Below are 18,747 nucleotides of genomic sequence, written 5' to 3' on the forward strand. Positions count from 1 at the left end.
CGGAGGAAGGTTTAAAACGGGGGAATGTTGAAAATATTTTAAAATATAGCATTAACATTTTATCCAATTTTTGTTATATTTAAAAATTATTTTTAAAATATTATAGGAATAAAATTATCCCAAATTTTTTAATGAAAATAGAGATATCATGGAATTTTTTTATTCAAAGAAAAAAAAGTAAAAACCAAACTATGAAAAGATGTATTGAAATGATTAATTGATATTATTTAAACAAGTTTTTTTTTTTTTTTTTTTGTATATACTAAGCTATACTTAAAACAAGTTAACATTATTTTAATGATCATGTAAAGAAGTTAACATGTACATTATTTATAAATAAGATATTTACGTGTTGTTGTTTATTTTCATTGTGAGTAGATTTGATGAAGATATGAATTCACCTCTCTTGTTTTTAAAAAGCATGAATTTTACATATATTATGAAACAACTGGTGTTTGGTTTCAATATTTATTCTTGATGGAGAAGAGAACTATCCATCAATGGCTGCAACCACCCTTCACATGGAAGTTCCTGTCAATGTGCCATAAACAAATGCTCTCCTAACAATTAAAATATACTTCTCTTCTTTATTCTTTTTGGACCTTCTCTCAAATCATTATCCAGCATAACCTTTTTTTTTTCTTTCTTCTTCACAATTGCATGTGAATCCAGGCCACTTCTCTCTAAGGAAACGATTCCTTCTGAACTTCCGTCGCCATCACTCCCAACGACCCAGTACGTACGAAGCTTTTTTCCCAACTGTTTCTCTCATTCTAACCCTTCTTTTTGTTCTTTCTGCAAATTCCCTTTCTGGGTTTCATAGCTTTCCTTAACTTCCAATTCAATTCTCCTCAGAAATTGGGTTGTTGAGAATTTTTGTAATAAATCAAACCTCTGTTTCGATTGGTCTCGTGGGGGTGTTTTTTCAAAGGTACGTTACCTGACGCTTGCTTACTTTTACTTTTATGCGTATTGGTGATGGTATAATGTAGTTTAGGTTTTGGAAAATGAAAACCAATTGGATGGCGAACTTGTTTGTTGCTGATTTGGGGTTTGTGAAAATTTGGGTTTCAAAAGTCAACCTAGTAGAATTAGTTTAGTTCTTGGCTGAAATGTTGATGGGGGTGGGAGTTAACTTTAACAACTCTTGGTTTCTGATTCTGTGTCTTCTTCTATATGCGCAAATATTGCAGGTATGGAACCAGATTTGTAAGATAAGTTTCTCTCATTCGTAGCTTATTTATCTTGAACTAGTCACTTGTTTCTTAGAAAATGATGAAGAATAGCTTCATGTTCCTTGAAATTTTATTGTTTTTAGCATTTATCTGCCCGCGAGTTCTCACCGAGCCAGTTGAAGACAAGCAAGCCTTGCTTGATTTCTTCCATAATATCCCTCACTCCCCCTCTCTCAACTGGAATGAGAGTAGTTCTGTGTGCAAAGCCTGGACAGGAGTGTTTTGCAATTCTGATGAGTCTAGAGTAGTAGCCTTACGATTACCCGGGACTGGTCTGCGCGGTCCGATCCCTGTGAATACTCTTAGCCGTCTATCTGCGCTCGAGATTCTTAGCCTTAGGTTAAATAGGTTATCAGGTCCTTTCCCTTTTGATTTTTCGAAGCTGGGAAACTTGAGTTCCTTGTATCTGCAATATAACAAGTTTTCTGGTCCTTTGCCTTCAGATTTTTCAGTTTGGAATAACCTTAGTGTCATTGATCTATCAAACAATCTCTTTAATGGGAGTATTCCTTCCTCTATCTCAAAGTTGAGTCATTTGACAGTTCTGAATCTTGCAAACAACTCGTTTTCAGGCGAAATTCCGAACCTTGATATTCCAAGTTTGCAACGGTTAGATTTGTCCAATAATAATCTTACAGGAAATGTGCCTCACTCTCTTCAAAGATTTCCAAGTTGGGTGTTCTCTGGTAACAATGTTACTGAAGAACATAGTGCAATTCCCCCATCTTTTCCCCTCCAGCCTCCCACTGCTCAACCAACGAGAAAAGGCAAAGGGCTGAGTGAATCTGCAATACTTGGTATTGCAATTGGTGGTTCTGTTATTGGGTTTATTTTGCTAGCTGTTCTATTGACTGTTTGGTGGTTGAAAAAAGGGAAAGGAAATACGAGTCCCTCTATGGACCCCAAAAAGAAGGAAGCGTCTGTAAAAAAAAGGGGCTTTGAGAGCCAAGAACAAAAGAACAACCTCAATTTCTTTCAGGATTCTAATCTTGCATTTGACTTGGAAGACCTGTTGAGAGCATCTGCCGAGGTTCTTGGGAAGGGAACCTTTGGAGTGAGCTACAAGGCAGCTTTGGAGGACTCAACAACTGTCGTAGTGAAGAGGCTGAATCAAGTGACAGTTGGAAAACGAGAATTTGAACAGCAGATGCAGTTGATTGGAAATATTAAGCACGAGAATGTCGTTTCCTTAAGAGCATACTATTATTCAAAGGATGAGAAACTCATGGTCTATGACTACTATGGACAAGGGAGCGTGTCTGCAATGTTACATGGTAAGTATCATATCACCTTCCTCCAACTCTTATTACGGTTTTTATTATTTTTTGATACATTTTTACAGAGTTTATAAAGAAGCCGAAGTTTTGTCCACGGTGACGGTGGTTCACTTTTTCTTATTCAAGAGTGGAGATAAATACGATTTCTAGCTATAGTTGCTTCTATCAAAGTCTAGACACTAACCATTGCTAGCTTTCAACTGTTGCTGCTTTCTACAAATTTCTTGACCACGAAAATAAACCATATGAGAGCTAAATGGATTGATTGTTTAGATTTACAAGCTAGAACTTGGTAGTACTGATTATCTAACTCGAGAAGAGAAAAAAACGAGCCATTCAAATTGCTATTCCAATACTTATAATGGATGATTCTATCTTATGAACAAATTGTGATGCACTAACTCAATCTACTATTGCAGGCAAGGAAGGGGATGGTTTACGTGTGTTAGATTGGGATACTCGGATGAAAATTGCCATTGGAGCGGCTCGAGGTCTTGCTCATATCCATACAGAAAATGGTGGAAAATGTACCCATGGAAATGTCAGAGCCTCAAACATCTTCCTCAACTCTAAAGGATACGGCTGTGTATCCGACGTTGGCTTGGCTGGGTTAATGAATTCAATTCCACTACCAGCCACAAGAACCCCTGGTTACCGAGCGCCTGAATTGACCGACACTCGGAGAGTATCAGAAGCAGCTGATGTCTACAGTTTCGGGGTGGTGCTACTGGAACTTCTGACTGGAAAATCTCCCATACACGTTGAAGGCTGTAATGAAGTTGTTAATTTAGTGAGGTGGGTGAACTCTGTGGTGAGGGAGGAATGGACAGCAGAAGTGTTTGATGTTGAGCTTCTCAGGTATCCAAACATAGAAGAAGAAATGGTGGAGATGCTGCAAATTGGGTTGTCTTGTGTTGCCAAAATGCCCGAACAGAGGCCAAAAATGATTGATTTAACGTCGAGAATCGAGCAAGTTCGGCAACACAGTACAGGAACGCAGCCGTCATCAGGGTCAAAATCAGCGTATTCGACTCCTGTTCATGTAATGGAAATCGGTTCTTCCTCACATCTACCTTGAAATCTTTGTTCTGTTACAGAGTACATAGATTCTTTTGACCTGCTTTCTGTCTATTCGTTTAAACTAGTTGAATTGGGGGCTTAGTTTTGCTTAAGCTTTTTGGACTTTTTTGAGGTCACTAGTTTAGACCCCGTCAAGTTCGATAACTCAAATGGTTATTTATCTTTACAAGTTCAATTTTTAGTACAAATGGAAATTTATGATATTTTACATATTGGTTATGACTTTGGTTTTTGAGCTAAATCGCTTTTTCATTCCCATTTGTCATTATTAGAAAAGTAAAAGCAATCTTATTTGACTAGAGAAATTTTAAAAGATTTGGGAAAAGAAAATTCTTATTCCCTTTTCAATTTTCCCTATTTATATCTAATCAAGTATTAAAAAATATTTTTTTTTTTTATAAAAAAAGTATATATATATATATAAAAACAAAGTACTTTCACAAATCTTCAAAATTAGTTTGCGTATTTTCAATAAAGTTGAAAATCATTACCCGTTGATAGTTTATGCTTAAACAAAATTTAGTCTTAGGTTACATTACAAGTTTACAAAATTTTGAGGTTTGTATCTAACCTATCTCTTAATATTTAATCTTTCTTCTCTGACAATATTTGGGATAGGATAATTGTGAACTATGTCTCATGAGTTCCCAACGTATTTGACATTTTAAAAAAGGCAACATATTTGTTAGATATAAAAGATTGAATTTCGGATCCAATCATAATTTTCAAATTTTATACAATAGTTTGATAAATAAATGTTTTAAAGGATATATGATTTGACCTATTAGACACAATATTTAATAGATGTGAATTTAAAATTCTAGAGATGCCTTTGAAAGTATGAGACCCGAAAATAGAACTAACTAAAAAAGAAGAAGTATATGTATTTAAATATTTTATAAAATAAATAGATAATTACAAATATATCAATATAGTCCAAAATATTATGAAATATCTAGCTAGATGTAACAAAATTTAGATCAATAGTAAATGGAGTATATAGGTAGTAACAGGGTATCCAACATTAATAAGTAGTGTACGAAAGAGAATGTATGGTTAGTTTTCAATAATTTAAAAATATTATTATAAACTTGTGTTTCCTTATGGGTTGAGGCCGTAGCCTAACAATAAAATGGGCCTTGAAGGGAGGCCCAATGAAGGCAAATCAGAGAAGGGGAATAATTTCCTTCGGCGGCAGCTTTCGGCGAAGGAAGATGGTGCCGTGGATGAAACGCTAAGAAGGGCCCACATAATTCTCTTAAAAAAAAAATATAATAATGTAAAAATGAACCAATAAAAAACGTCGGCTTTGGGGATGGGTCCCACAAGAAGAAACGGTTCTATAAAATTCATTCCGCACCGAATCACCATTAGTTTTTCTTTTTCCATTTCCTTCGTCGTTTCTCATCCTCATCCTTTCTTCGTCTTCTTCACAACAACAAACCCTCACACCACACCCTAAAGCTCCCTCACCTCAACCTCCTCTCTCTCCCTCTCTCTCTTCGTACGATTTTCTTATTTCCTTCTTCTTTTTCTCTTCTTCTTTTTCTTTTTTCTGATGTTTGTCAACCAGTTTCAGCTTTGATCTGATGTTTTGCGTTACGGTTCTGGATCTTATAGATTTTTTTTAGCTTTTGCGGATGGCGTCGAAGAGGATCTTGAAGGAACTCAAGGATTTGCAGAAGGATCCTCCTACATCATGTAGCGCTGGTATGAAATTAAATTTCTTTTTCTTTTTTTTTTTGCCTTACTGTGGGATTCCCCCCCCCCCCCCCCCTACTTGATTTAGATTGTTTTGATTGCCTTTAATTGATTGATATTATGATATTCATTGTTTTGTTTTGTTGCTTGCCTTCATCTGATCTTCTGTTGTGTCTGAAATTTCTTTATTTTTTTTCTACTTGTTGATTGTTGACCGTTTTTGTTCTTTGGGTTTTTCTTTTCCTCTGAATATATGGTGATTTAGGCAGAGTTTTCTTTTCTTTCTTTCTTTTTTTTTTTTGTCTGAAAATTGTAGGGGTTGCTTTACAAACTGCTAGAAGAATGATCGTTAGATCATGGTTTATGAAATGGAAATTCAGTCAACGAATCCCGTATTTAAAGTATATCAGAATTTGGTTCTATTCTGTGGTTGAATATCTTAGCTGTACAAATTCTTGAATCATTTCCTCTGAAAGTTGCCCTTCCAGCCTTCCACCTTATATGTTATGGTGTTATTATTATGCATGGTGAGAAGATATGATGTTTTCGTTGTGTTGTGAACGTTATAGAAGAAAATCTGTGCGCTTTAGCTTGGGATACTTACATCTGGAGCAGAAGTTTAGATATTTGAGATTGTACTGTGCTCATTTTGCCTTTACGTTAAATTATATCTTTGCTAATTATCAAGAACTTCTAACTCCTGGTAACCTTGATTAGTTCTCGCTTCTAAACACAAAGTTAGCTTGTATGTTGATTGACGGGACATGACCATCCAGGTGTTGACCATGATGATTTGTTTCACCCTTGTTGATGAATTTATGGTACATGCTTTTGCATGAGAAAGAATACTGGGTTTGAGGGGCTGCTCTTCTTTTTCCCAAGATTTATTTGTACCTATTGTTCTTTGTATATCCCAAGTAGTTTTAATATTTATAACAGTAGTTTTCTGTTGATGTGCTGACTCGTAAGTATTCCCTCAGGTCCAGTTGCCGAAGACATGTTTCATTGGCAAGCTACCATAATGGGTCCTCCAGATAGTCCTTATGCTGGGGGCGTCTTCCTTGTCACCATTCATTTTCCTCCGGATTATCCTTTTAAGCCTCCGAAGGTATGCCAGTTTCATTTAAACAGATACTTACCATTGAACTTGTGTGTCCTAAGATTTTATGACATATGCTAATGATTCTTGGTCTTGCTTTTGATCTTTCTTGTCTGATCATTAGGCTCAACTATTGTCAACTTAAGGGTCTGAGTTGGGTAATTTGTTTGTAATTTAGTAATGCAGTAACAGAGTGTGTGGCTTGATATGCAACCATGTATGACCTTTAGTTGATAATTATTCTAATATGCAAGCCATTAGTCTTTTTTATTCTGGCATAAGTTCTCCAAAAATGTTAATGCATTGTTTTGACTATTACTTATTAAATCTTGCTCTATAATCTGATTTGATCTTGTAGTCCAAATAGTCCCATACCATGACTTATCTACAATAGTCGTCATTAGTGAAACAAAAATACTTGTACAAACCAGAAAAGTAACTCCATTCCCAAAACCCTTCATGAACATCTCAGCAAATATGATTGAAACATTTATAGCTCCCACGTATACTCCAATCCCAAATAAAAGGGGAATTGGTCTATGGTCAATTCAGTAATAAATAGGAATTTTTAGTTCTACCTCATGAAAAATAAAAACTTCTTTTTTTTTTGTTTAATTAACCATTCCTTTTTCTTTCAGAAAAAAATGTAATTATGTTCAAATAAGTAAATATTTCATGGTTAAAAGAGTCTATCCATCGCATTCTTCCAAGAGTCGCAACAGAACTTATCCGTTTATTTTTCAAATGATTCATATCGTCAAGTGTACCCATTTTTTCCATCCCTCTGTGTAAATAACCCAATATTGGTTCACAGTCAATAACATCTTCACCATCCAAAGTAAGGATGAGGTGAAGAACACCGTGCATTGAGGGGTGGTGAGGTCCCATATTGACTATCTCGATTCATCTTTCCATGAATCGCTGAAAATTAAAATAAGTTCATAAAAATGCAAGATCTTTTGTTTACTCAATTAAAAAATGGAAAATGGTACTCTTTTGTTCAAAGAATAAAAAGGTTGACCTTTCTTTTTCATACTTTGTTTTATCATTTTCGAGATGGGGAAAATATGAATCCCCATCGCCCCACTAAACCAAAATGTTTTTGTTGATTTTTGATTTTATTACATATTTTCGATATTATATATAATGTAAAAAATGTCACGGGTTCAAATCTGTCATCTTCCAAACCTTTTTTTGTAATTTCTCTCCTGGTCTTATCATTTTATATAGAGCCCTTTTGCACAGCTTGGGGTGTGTGTGTGTTTCTTTTCATAACCTTTTATATTAGTTCATTATTCTCAATGAAATCTTGGTTTTCCATTAAAACAAACATATATGGTATGTGGCTGAACAAAAATCATAAATGGTATGTTAGGGGGGGGGGGGGGGGGAGGTCCATGGCATTAATGCTGTTTATGTTACATTCTTTTCTTCCCCTGACATCTGGTTGTATTGCGTATGGTTATAAGTGGGCATATGGGTGAGACAACTTTATCAAATAGATGGTGGTTCATGCATTATGGTTTCTTGCCTAAGAAAATTAGTGACACTTCTGCATTTTTCGTGTTTTGAAAATTCTGGGATGTAGCTTTCTTATTTCTTCCACTCACGATTGGATTTGCAGGTGGCATTTAGAACAAAGGTTTTCCACCCAAATATCAACAGCAATGGTAGCATTTGCCTTGACATCTTGAAAGAGCAGTGGAGCCCTGCCCTAACTATTTCCAAGGTCAGTCCTTTCACCTAAAAAGGAAAAGAAAAAAAGAGAGGTTTTGTTGTGTTCAGGACTGCAAACTGTGTTCTCTGCAAGTTCAAACTAGTTTCATGACCTATCTTGACAAACTTTTTGTCTTGCTCGTTCCTATGGGCTTTAACATTAGTTATATCTATGCTCTCATCCCACATGTCTTTTGAAAAACGGTGCAACTTAGATCGTCATCTCTTCTCCCAGTTTGAATAGGAGAAATAACTCAACCAAGAATGAGGTTTACCTTTTTGTCCCATGGGTGTTATAGAATGATATTCGTTTGACCTTGTCTGTCTCCAGCAAGAATGTGGCTCTGGTTGGGATGGGATGGGATCATCTCTCACTCCCTCAATGTTACTGATGAATTCATCTTGATATTTTGCGCCTTTGATATTTTACCTATAATGTAATAAATGATGTGTGTCGTGCCATGACTGCTGAGATGCTATTATTATTGTGTCCTTATAACTAGGTCCTACTTTCAATCTGTTCACTGTTGACGGATCCAAATCCGGATGACCCCCTCGTGCCTGAGATTGCTCACATGTACAAGACTGACCGGAACAAATATGAGACAACTGCTAGGAGCTGGACACAGAAGTACGCCATGGGCTAAGCGATGGTGACTTTAATGATAATGCATTTAGATTGTCCCAATTTTTATGCTCTCACTGTCTGTTCTATATATGAATGAATCCTTTATCTCTCGGTCTGTTGCAACCATCGTATGCTGATGCTTGAGCAAAGAAAGGTCGTTAACATTTCCCCTTTCATTCCAATTGGAAAATATTTTCTTATTTGGTTGTGTGGATTAATATAATACAATATATAGGACACTGAAATGTATCTTCGGTTCCCTTTTTCTTTTTCTTCTTTTTTGGTTATTTTATGCTCTGTTTTTTCTTCGCTGTTCATAGACCAGACTACTTCATTGTACATTTCGTTTCTGCTGATTGGTGACATCATTTCTAACTTTGAGTTTTTAATCATTTCTTCAAATAAAACAAGTTTGAAATGTTTGGTCAATTTGAACTACGTATAGATTTTCTGTCATTCTCTTAACTTTCATTTTTTTGACAAGAGAATAAGGTCTAATATTTTTTTTAAAATGGGTAAATTACAAGTTAATGTTTGTATCTAATAGGTTTTTGATCAAATTAAAATATTATTTATTAGAAAAAATTGCCCGTTTATTGGACATAACATATGATTGAAAATTTAATATCTTACTGGACACAATATTGGATTTTACAAGTTAAATGTAAATAGTTGGGTCATGAGGGCTTGACTTAAGATTATACAATTTATCTGAAACTGCAAGGTCTAGATTTGTGATTGGTTTAAATAATAAATATTATTTTGGAACATGTATTTTTTGGTTCTTTTTCTTTTCTTTTTCATTTATGAATAGTCTATTTTAGGGTTTTTTTTTTTTTTTTTTATCTTTTCTTTTTTGGTATGAAACTGTGGAGATTCATAATTAAACCTCTAATATTGAAAGAAATTACATGCCATATATTGAGTTACCTGCAAAGTGTTTATATTTAAGGTCTTGTTCTTTTAAAAGAATGTTATTGTTTTTACTACTACTTGGAAATTTTACCCACAATCGGAACCTTTTTAGCATAGTTTTGGGAGAAATTATTTTAAATGAAAACTCTCGAAAATATTTATAAATAGCAGAATATCATAGATACATAATCTTGGTCTATCCTATTGTGATTCTTTCTTTCTTTCTTTTTTTTTTTTTGGTCTTTAGTCTATGTTTTAAAAATTTATTGGGTAAGTGATGAGCAAAAAATTTGATGGACAGATGAAAGTGAAGGGGTTGATATGGCCTTTGTTCTTATGATCTCTTAGGTATGGAAACATGTTCGAACCAACTTTTCATAGTTATATTTACAACTTAGATTAAAGACTTTTTATGTAAATAAAAGAAACTTTATGTAATAGGGGAATGAGTAGCATAATGTTTGTATCTTTTGATTTTTAGTTTTTGGTTTTTAAAATTAAGTCTCTGAATACCCTTTCCAACCTTAGATTTTTTGATTTGTTATGTGTTTTTTTTAGTTAAAAATTAAATTTAATTTTGAAAACTTAAAGTTCTTAAATATTTTTCCTTAAAATTCGATTAAGAATTCAATTGTTGTACTTATAAAATAGATAAATTGAAAACATTTACAAAATGTAGAAAATTAAAATTTGAAAAAGTTAAAGCTAAAATCGAATCTATTGACAAAGTAAACAGCATAATGTAAATGCAAGAAAAGAGACAACACGAACAAATTTATAACCCAAGTTGTTATTATTACACCTACACCTAGTAGATCATATGCCTAAATGAGAAGATTATTTGGTAAGAGGTTCACAAGTAAAAAACTCATCACCTTTGCATCACATCTACATCTAGGAGATCATACATTCTAAGAAGTTCACAAGTTAAAAACTCATCAAAGATGAACTATCTTACACAACTCTCACAAGATAAAGGCTTAAGCTTCTTTTAAAAGGTTTGATGAGTGAAGTAGAGATTCTATTTAGGTTTCCCTAAACCATTTGCTCCACAATTCACCTTTGCATCTCAATATTCTAACTCTCCCTCGATGAGACTCTTCAAGATACCTTCAAATGTTAGGTTCCTCCTAACACGTGTAAATCTTACGATTTGTATCACAAAATTAGTAATTTGACTAACTTAAAAAATGATTTTTTCTACTAATAAATTCCTAAGAGACAAATCAAAATCTTCTGCAATGCTGAATGAACAAAGGACCAAAGATCAAGAAAAGTTTTACAACAAAATCAGTAAGGAAAAGATCAACCAAAAACAAACCCCACAAGGAAATTTCTAGAACTAGTAGGAGACTAGAAAGAAAAATATTCCAAAAATACAAAAAACAAAAATAAAAAGAAATTTGCTAGCCAAATATGCATAATATGTTTTATTAATGATAGATATTAATAAACATTTATCAGTTTCTATCAATGTGATTCATAGATAGATTTAGAGAATCTAAAAATGTTCATATGTATTATGCTATATTTAAAAATTCTAAAAAAGAATAAGTAGAATATAGTAATAAATTGGTAGGAAATAAGATTAATAGTTTGGTAATAGAATAATTTGATTTAACTTTTGGAATAAATGATGATAAGGATGTTGTTTGAGATGGGAAAATAAACAAATAAATAAAATGAGGAGGCTTTTTAGATGGTTTTATTTCAATGGTGAAATAGATTGTGGATTTTTAAAAGTAATAAGATTATGTTTTTGCACAACTCTTTTTTTCTTTTTTTCTTTTTTTCTTTTTCTTTTTTTGAAAATTGTGAATGGATAATATTCTTTTTCCAAAGAGGAATAGATAAGACTGCATTATGACTTTTAAAATGAAGGTTTGTGTGTATGCTTTTTTAAATGTTTTTAATTAATTAAAGATGTTATGTTTTTCTTTTCTTTTCTTTTCTTTTAATAAAAATGAAGAAGAAGAAGAAGAAGAAGAATTGATGTTTCAATTCAAATATTATCAAACATGTAATAGATTGTGCTTTTTGAAATACAAAATTCCATGAGGTTTTTGAAACAAAAAAGATAAAGGATACATAATAAAATAATAATACTTTTTAAATAAAATAATAGGTAAACATTTACTTTTGAAATTAAGGATACATCATATTATTCAATATTCTTTCTTTTTCAATACAACTGCAAATAAATTACATTTTTCTTTTTAATTAAAAATAAATTATATCTTTCTAATTCCAAATTGCACAACATTTTTTAAAATTTTCATAAATTTTTAGTTTCATTATTTTACCTATTAATATTGTAGTTCCTCGAACAACAAAAAATTAAGAACTAGTCTTGATATTAATGAAAATCTAGTAAATATTGATTAATTATAATTCTATACATTAGTTAATACACCTTAAGGGTAAAGACTAAAAAATGAATCTTAATTAAAAGCTTATATCTTAAAATCTATGGACCAAATTAAAATAAAATATAAGTTTGATGGTAAAGTTGCAAAATAAATAAACCAAAGAACTGAATTAAATAATCGAAACTCTAAACTTCAAGATTGACATTTTGAAACAACTAGATAAAATCTAAATCAAAAACTTAAGAATAAAAGATGCATTTTTCTCTTAAATAACATGACCTTTTTTAAAAGAAAAAAATAATTGCAAATACAGCAATAGGATTAAAAGTATTTGTTGTTATAGCATAACATAAAAGAATTTGCAAATATAACCAAATTTAATTTCAGTTCTCGAAGCCTATCGATGATAGATTTTCATATATATATGTATATATATATATAAACTATTTGTTTGAGAATAAAATGTAAAAAATTATTATTAGTAAGATAACTAAAACAAAAAACAAAAAAGTATAGATGGTAAAGTGATAATATTCTGATCTCTAACTTCTTGGGGGAAGATATAAAGGATACATCACACAAATTTATACTCATCTATGTATACTTAAATTTCTACTAAGTTTATCATTGGAAGAACAATATAAAAATTCTATACATATTTATATATTAATGTTAAGCTGTTTTAAAAAGGCCACCCTTCTGTAAAGTTTGCCCCCTCTAACAACACCTTTTATCAATGAATTTGAATTGAAAAGCATAATAATAATAATAATAATAATAAACATGAAGGATATCAATCTTTATTTGGAGTTGAAGTGCCCTATTAAAGCCAGACCTAAATTAGGTTTAGAGGTGATGGGCCTCACTCCTTTTATAATTGGGCCTGATCCATCATCACTAGCCCACCACAAAACAAATGTTGTGTTTTCAATTTTACGGAAATATCATGTAATGAATATTTAAATAAAAAACATTAATATGCCTTCTTATTGATTGTTTTTAAAATAATATTAAATTTCTTGTCTTTAATATCAACTTCACTCAATATGTCATATTGAATTAAGAGATTTTTTTTAATAAAAAAAATTAGTACTTCAAGGAATAAGATTTAAATTTTTTTTTTTTTAAAAAAAGGGGGGGTTGCATTTATGATGTTGATGGGAGACCCATCATTTTGACTTGTAAAATAGCTCTTGAAAATCCTGAAGAGGTCACATATCATTCAATTTATATCAATCTTATAGTCAACTTCTATGTATATATATTCTTTTTTGATTTGATTCTGCCACGTGCATTACCTTAAATTATTAACATCATGAAGTGACACTATGTTTTTCTTTTTCTCTTCTCTTTTTTCATATTATTAATAATTTTCAAATGCTAATATATGACTTCATCTTAGCTTTAATAATAAATTTTTTAAAAAAAAAAAAACCCTAAAGTCATATTAGTATGTAGTAGTAATATATATGAAACATATATATTGTTTATGTCGGAGAATTTAATTTCACATGAAACCAATTTGTATATGGTTGTGTAAGAATCCCTGTGTGTAATGAGTAACATGGTGCAATTGGATCCAAGTCAGTTTTATCACTTCTTCTTTCATATATTTTGATACTTACATTATTATTATTATTATTATTATTATTATTATTATTATTATTATTATTATTATTATTATTATTATTATATGTATAAAATAATATTTTGGAAATAAATTGAAGAACAACTTATTAAAAGCTGTATTATCTTTATGAATATTAACTCAAATATTTAATTACCTTCATGAACAATAAAATATTGGATTACATATTGTTAATCATCATTTTTAATTAAGTATGAGCTAGGTAGTATAAATGAACCTGCACTTGCTCCCTTAATGTATAATAATAAATATATATTATGGTGATGGGTTTGCTAATAAAAAAATGTGGAATAAATTAAATTTTATGTATGAAATCGTCTTGTGAGTATCTCAGATTTAATGCAAGTTCCATGCACGATCACATTGCCTACTGCACTTCGGTTTCTTCTAAAAATTTGAATCATTTACATATATTTATATAATGATGGATGGATTTAGCATAACTCTGACCTTTAATTCTCTTATATATAACATTTCAATTCTTTGTTTTTCAGTTTTTAAAACATATCTTTTTAATATCTAAAATTTAATAAATAAGTATAGTCCATTAAGTTTTAATAGGTACTATACTTTAGTTCTTAATTAAGTTATCAAGAAAAGGTTTATAACTGTCTTTTGAATAATTTTTTCTAAAATTTTATATAATTATACAACATTTTTTTTATTATAAAAAAAGTAAGAAATAATTTTAGAGAGAAGAGTTAATCTTTCAAAGTTAACTTTCTATTTTAAAATGTAAATAAACGTTTATTGTCGATACCTCGTAAAGTTTCTAACAATTTCGAGGACCAATAATGTCTCTAAAGAATAAAAATATTATACGAGTATATTTTGAAAACTTAGGACGACTAAAAATAAATTTTCTTTTAAAATTGATAGAAAGGGCAGTTCTCTGCATATATATTTAATTTATTTTCCTACTGAGCTATATATATTAGGGACCAGAATTATGTTTATATACTCTGGTAATACTTTGTGTTTAAGTAGCACAACCTTATGTTAATTAACATAGGTATTATGCTTCTTCTTCTTTTGGTTAGCAATAAGAGAATAAGGGTTTCTTAGAGGTAGTTTTTTGGTCAATGCTACACTTCTAGAAAGTCGTAGCCTAGATTCAAGTAGAAGGTGATTTTGACTGTTTTGAGAATCTTTTATTAAACTTACTTGAAGGAATTTTAATTGAGCAGGTCACTATATTCGTTTAAGAGATTTTTCATAGATTTGATTTGGATATATGAATAGCTTCAATCTACTCGAGATACTATCTAAAAGAACAATAATGAGTCGACTTCTATTGTATAAATTAATTTAGATAATTGGTCACTCATCAATTTCAAATCATTCGGAGATAATTGCATCAGTGATCAAGCCTCTTGTCAACGACAATAAAATCTCTATTCTTTTTTCTAGGTTCGTAAATTTTGATTTAAAATTGTCATCAATTTTCTTTCCAACATGAGTAACTGAGTTGAATGACAAACCGGATAAATTAAGTGTGGTGTCATAAACCTCTCTCCGCCAATCAAATAAAACTTATAATTCATCAGTCAAAAATTTCAACAGTATAAACAGAAAGAACGAAGTAGAATCACAACACCTAAAATAAAATCTCTCTTAAGCTAACTTAGTCTTTGGAAAGCAGAAAAACAGGGAGGGGGTTTGGGTTTACGTTGATAGAAAAACTAAAGGCATCGATTTTAATTAAAGAAAAGTAAAACGGCTTTGATATGAAGTTGTGGGTAACTGAAATTAAAAACCCTTCTAGGATGAGGATCTCTAATTCTTAATCACTAAAACCCTCCGATCAATTCAATTGCCTCGAGATCATATATTTTAAATAAAAAACAAACTCCTCGCCCAAAATTCGAACACTTCACCAAATATATAAAATGTTCAAATCTCACTTGAATGTTCTAACATAGAGAGATCGATACACAAGATTACTATACCTTCCCTCGTCGATTAAGAGACTATTAAACTACCTATAGACCAAATATTCATCAATTTATCATAAAAATGTTCATGGGCTATCTACTTTTCAGGCGTGGTATCATGTGGATGTCAGTTTCTAAATTAACTAAAGCCACACAAGCCTGTTTACTTAGCTAATTGCATTTAGCTCTTAGGCTAATTTGGACATTAAATTAAATTGGTCAAATCTAACCTAACGTATTTCCGTCCCTTAGGTTTTGTTATCATTCGGTACTAGGATGATCTTAGAATCCTAGCAATAGAACTATAGCTATAACTAAAGCTTATTGCTACTAAAATTATATTGGATGAAAAATTATAAGGAATTATGAAACGTCTATTACAAATTAATTTTTTGACCGTTAAACGTTACAAAATTAATTTTTTGACCATTAAACGTTACAAAATTAATTTTTTGACTGTTAAAAGTTTTATTATAATAAATTTGTAACATTTCACAATTAAATTCTTTTGACCGTTACTAATCCTCCACCATTATAAATAGATCCCTCACTCTCATTCTCACAACACACAACAAACAATCTTCTCTCAAATTCTCATTCTCTTAAAAGTTTTTCGAGCTGTTCTTTTTTTAGTGTTTCGGTTCCAATTAGTTTCTGCGCAAAACCAATTGACGAAAAAGAGTTGTTTTATCCTAGGAACGACGAGGCATAATTCTGTTTGCACGATTCAGAGCAGAGCCGCGAAACGTCTTAAAGAGAGCGTGTTCCACGACTCAGCCTTTCACTAATCCAGTTTCTGTTTTGCAGTCTTTGTTTTTTTTCACAATCCGTTCAGTTGCTGCCTCGTTTCTTTCATCATTATTTGCCGGACTTGGACAATTTTTTGCATTGAAGACCGAAGTGCAACAACAATTTTAAGACGTTCTTTTCTGCTATGATGGCAAATCCATTCCGACTTGATGTCTTCTGATCTCAACCGTCTATTCCGTTTTGAAGGAGCACACTTCAAAAGGTGGAAACAAAAAATGTTATTTTTCCTCACGCTGAAGAATGTGGCCACTGCTTGTACTATTGAAAAGCCGAAGGTTTCAGAAAAAAATCCTACAGAAGAACAACTAAAGAACCTCGCCACCTAGACAGAAACTGACTTCATCTGTAAGAACCTAATTCTTAATGGTCTTACGGATGAACTATATGATTATTATAGTACCATGACTACTGCAAAAGAAGTGTGGGATGCTGAAGAAGTACGATACTGAAGAAGCGGGGCCGAAGAAGTACGATGTCAGTCGATACCTGAGATATCAAATGACAGATGACAAATCCGTGGAGGCACAGTCACATGAAATCCAGAAAATAGCCTCCACGATGATCAATTTCAAGGTTGCTGTTATTATTGATAAATTACCTCCACTATGGAAGGATTTCAAGAACACCCTAAGGCACTAAACCAAGAAGTTCTCACTGGAAAGTCTAATCACGAGGCTAAGGATAGAGGAGGAAGCAAGGAAGTATAATAAAAAAGAAGAGGTGAACGCTATCCCCAAAAAGAAGCCCACTGCAGTTCTGAAACCGGACCTGAAGTCGAAAGGAAACAAGATGAAACGAGAATCCAACAAACAAAAAAACCCACCGTCCAAACGTACGGTACAAATTGTTTGTTATAATTGTAATAAGTCTGGTCATTTAGCTAGAAATTGTAGAAACAGGAGTCGTCCTGCTGCGCAGGCGAACCAGATAGAAGATGAATTAGTAGCTATGATATCTGAAGTTAATGTGATTGGGGGGTCCGAAGGTTGGTGGCTAGACACAGGTGCATCCCGCCATGTCTGCCACGACCTTAGTCTTTTTAGAAAATATAATGAAGTTAAGGATAAAAGTATCCTTCTAGGAGATCATCACACAACCAAGGTGGCCGATATTGGAGAAGTGGAACTGAAATTCACATCCAGCAAGGTGCTTGTGCTGAAGGAAGTTCTGCATACTCCAGAAATTCGAAAGAATTTGGTCTTCGGATATCTCCTCAACAAAGTTGGATTCACACAAACCATAGGATCAGACTTGTTTACTTTAACTAAAAACAATGTATTTGTGGGGAAGGGTTACGCTACTGATGACATGTTTAAATTGAATCTAGAAATTAATAAGATTGCATCTTCTGCTTACATGTTGACTTCTTTTAATGTTTGGCATGCTAGACTTTGTCATGTTAATAAAAGATTAATTAGTAACATGAGTAGGTTAAATCTTATACCTAAGTTATCTCTGCATGATTTTGAGAAATGTGCATGTTGTAGTCGAACTAAGATAACTAAAACCTCGCATAAGTTTGTAACTAGAGTAACAGAGCCTTTAGAATTAATTCATTTTGATTTATGTGAATTTGATGACACTTTAACTAGAAACAGTAAAAGGTATGTAGTTACCTTTATAGATGATTGTTCTGACTACACTTTTATTTATTTGCTTAAAAATAAAAGTGATGCTTATGAGATGTTCAAAGTCTTTGTAATTGAAGTAGAAAACCCGTTTAACAAAAGAATTAAGAGACTTCGTAGTGATAGAGGAACTGAATATGATTCAGTTGCTTTCAATGAATTTTATAACTCAAAAGGAATAATACATGAAACTATTGCGCCTTATTCTCCTAACATGAATGGAAAAGTAGAAAGAAAGAATAGAACTCTAACTGAGTTAGTAGTTGCTATCTTACTTGAGTCAGGAGCAGCACCATCTTGGTGGGGTGAAATAATTAAGACTGTTAATTATGTTCTTAATAGGATTCCTAAATCTAACTGTAAAACTTCACCATACGAAGTCCTTAAACATAAAACATCAAACTTGACTTATCTTAGAACTTGGGGCTGTCTAGCTTATGTTAGAATACCTAATCCAAAAAGAAGGAAATTAGCAAGTAGAACTTATGAATGTGTCTTCATAGGATACACTGAAAATAGTAAAGCCTATAAATTCTATGACTTAGAAAACAAATTAATTATAGAATCGAATGACGTAGATTTTTTCGAGGACAGATTTCCTTTTAAATCTAGAAATAGTGGGGACCTATATAGTTAAACTAGTGAGAGTTCAAGTTCTAGTAGTCTACCTTCAATTAGGATCCAAACCCAAGACAAGGAAGTAGATC

At 32.0% G+C, this 18,747-nt stretch overlaps 2 protein-coding genes across 5 annotated transcripts; both read left to right on the forward strand.

Annotated features, from left to right (window-relative positions):
- Nucleotides 1-374: 374 nt before the first annotated feature.
- On the forward strand, nt 375-3,802 carry LOC103484147 (probable inactive receptor kinase At4g23740). 3 transcript variants are annotated; one of them, XM_008441102.3, is made up of 4 exons: nt 428-735; nt 856-931; nt 1,194-2,509; nt 2,932-3,802. In XM_008441102.3, the coding sequence occupies exons 3-4, from the start codon at nt 1,273-1,275 to the stop codon at nt 3,588-3,590; spliced, it is 1,896 nt and encodes a 631-aa protein (XP_008439324.1). In that variant the 5' UTR covers nt 428-735; nt 856-931; nt 1,194-1,272; the 3' UTR covers nt 3,591-3,802. The 3 variants fall into 3 exon arrangements, with proteins under 3 accessions (XP_008439323.1, XP_008439324.1, XP_050942913.1); XM_008441101.3 differs by having other exon boundaries at nt 375-931; XM_051086956.1 differs by having other exon boundaries at nt 856-2,509.
- A 1,137-nt stretch (nt 3,803-4,939) lies between these two features.
- Nucleotides 4,940-8,985, forward strand: LOC103484148 (ubiquitin-conjugating enzyme E2 10). Of its 2 annotated transcripts, none has more exons than XM_008441104.3 (5): nt 4,940-5,096; nt 5,213-5,302; nt 6,274-6,401; nt 8,017-8,121; nt 8,612-8,985. In XM_008441104.3, exons 2-5 carry the CDS (start codon nt 5,233-5,235, stop codon nt 8,753-8,755), a joined length of 447 nt encoding a protein of 148 aa, XP_008439326.1. In that variant the 5' UTR covers nt 4,940-5,096; nt 5,213-5,232; the 3' UTR covers nt 8,756-8,985. The 2 variants fall into 2 exon arrangements, with proteins under 2 accessions (XP_008439326.1, XP_050942914.1); XM_051086957.1 differs by having other exon boundaries at nt 4,970-5,096; nt 5,224-5,302.
- The last annotated feature ends 9,762 nt before the right edge of the window (nt 8,986-18,747 follow it).

The sequence above is a fragment of the Cucumis melo genome, chromosome 6, assembly GCF_025177605.1.
Source record: "Cucumis melo cultivar AY chromosome 6, USDA_Cmelo_AY_1.0, whole genome shotgun sequence".
NCBI classification, from domain to species: Eukaryota; Viridiplantae; Streptophyta; class Magnoliopsida; order Cucurbitales; family Cucurbitaceae; genus Cucumis; species Cucumis melo.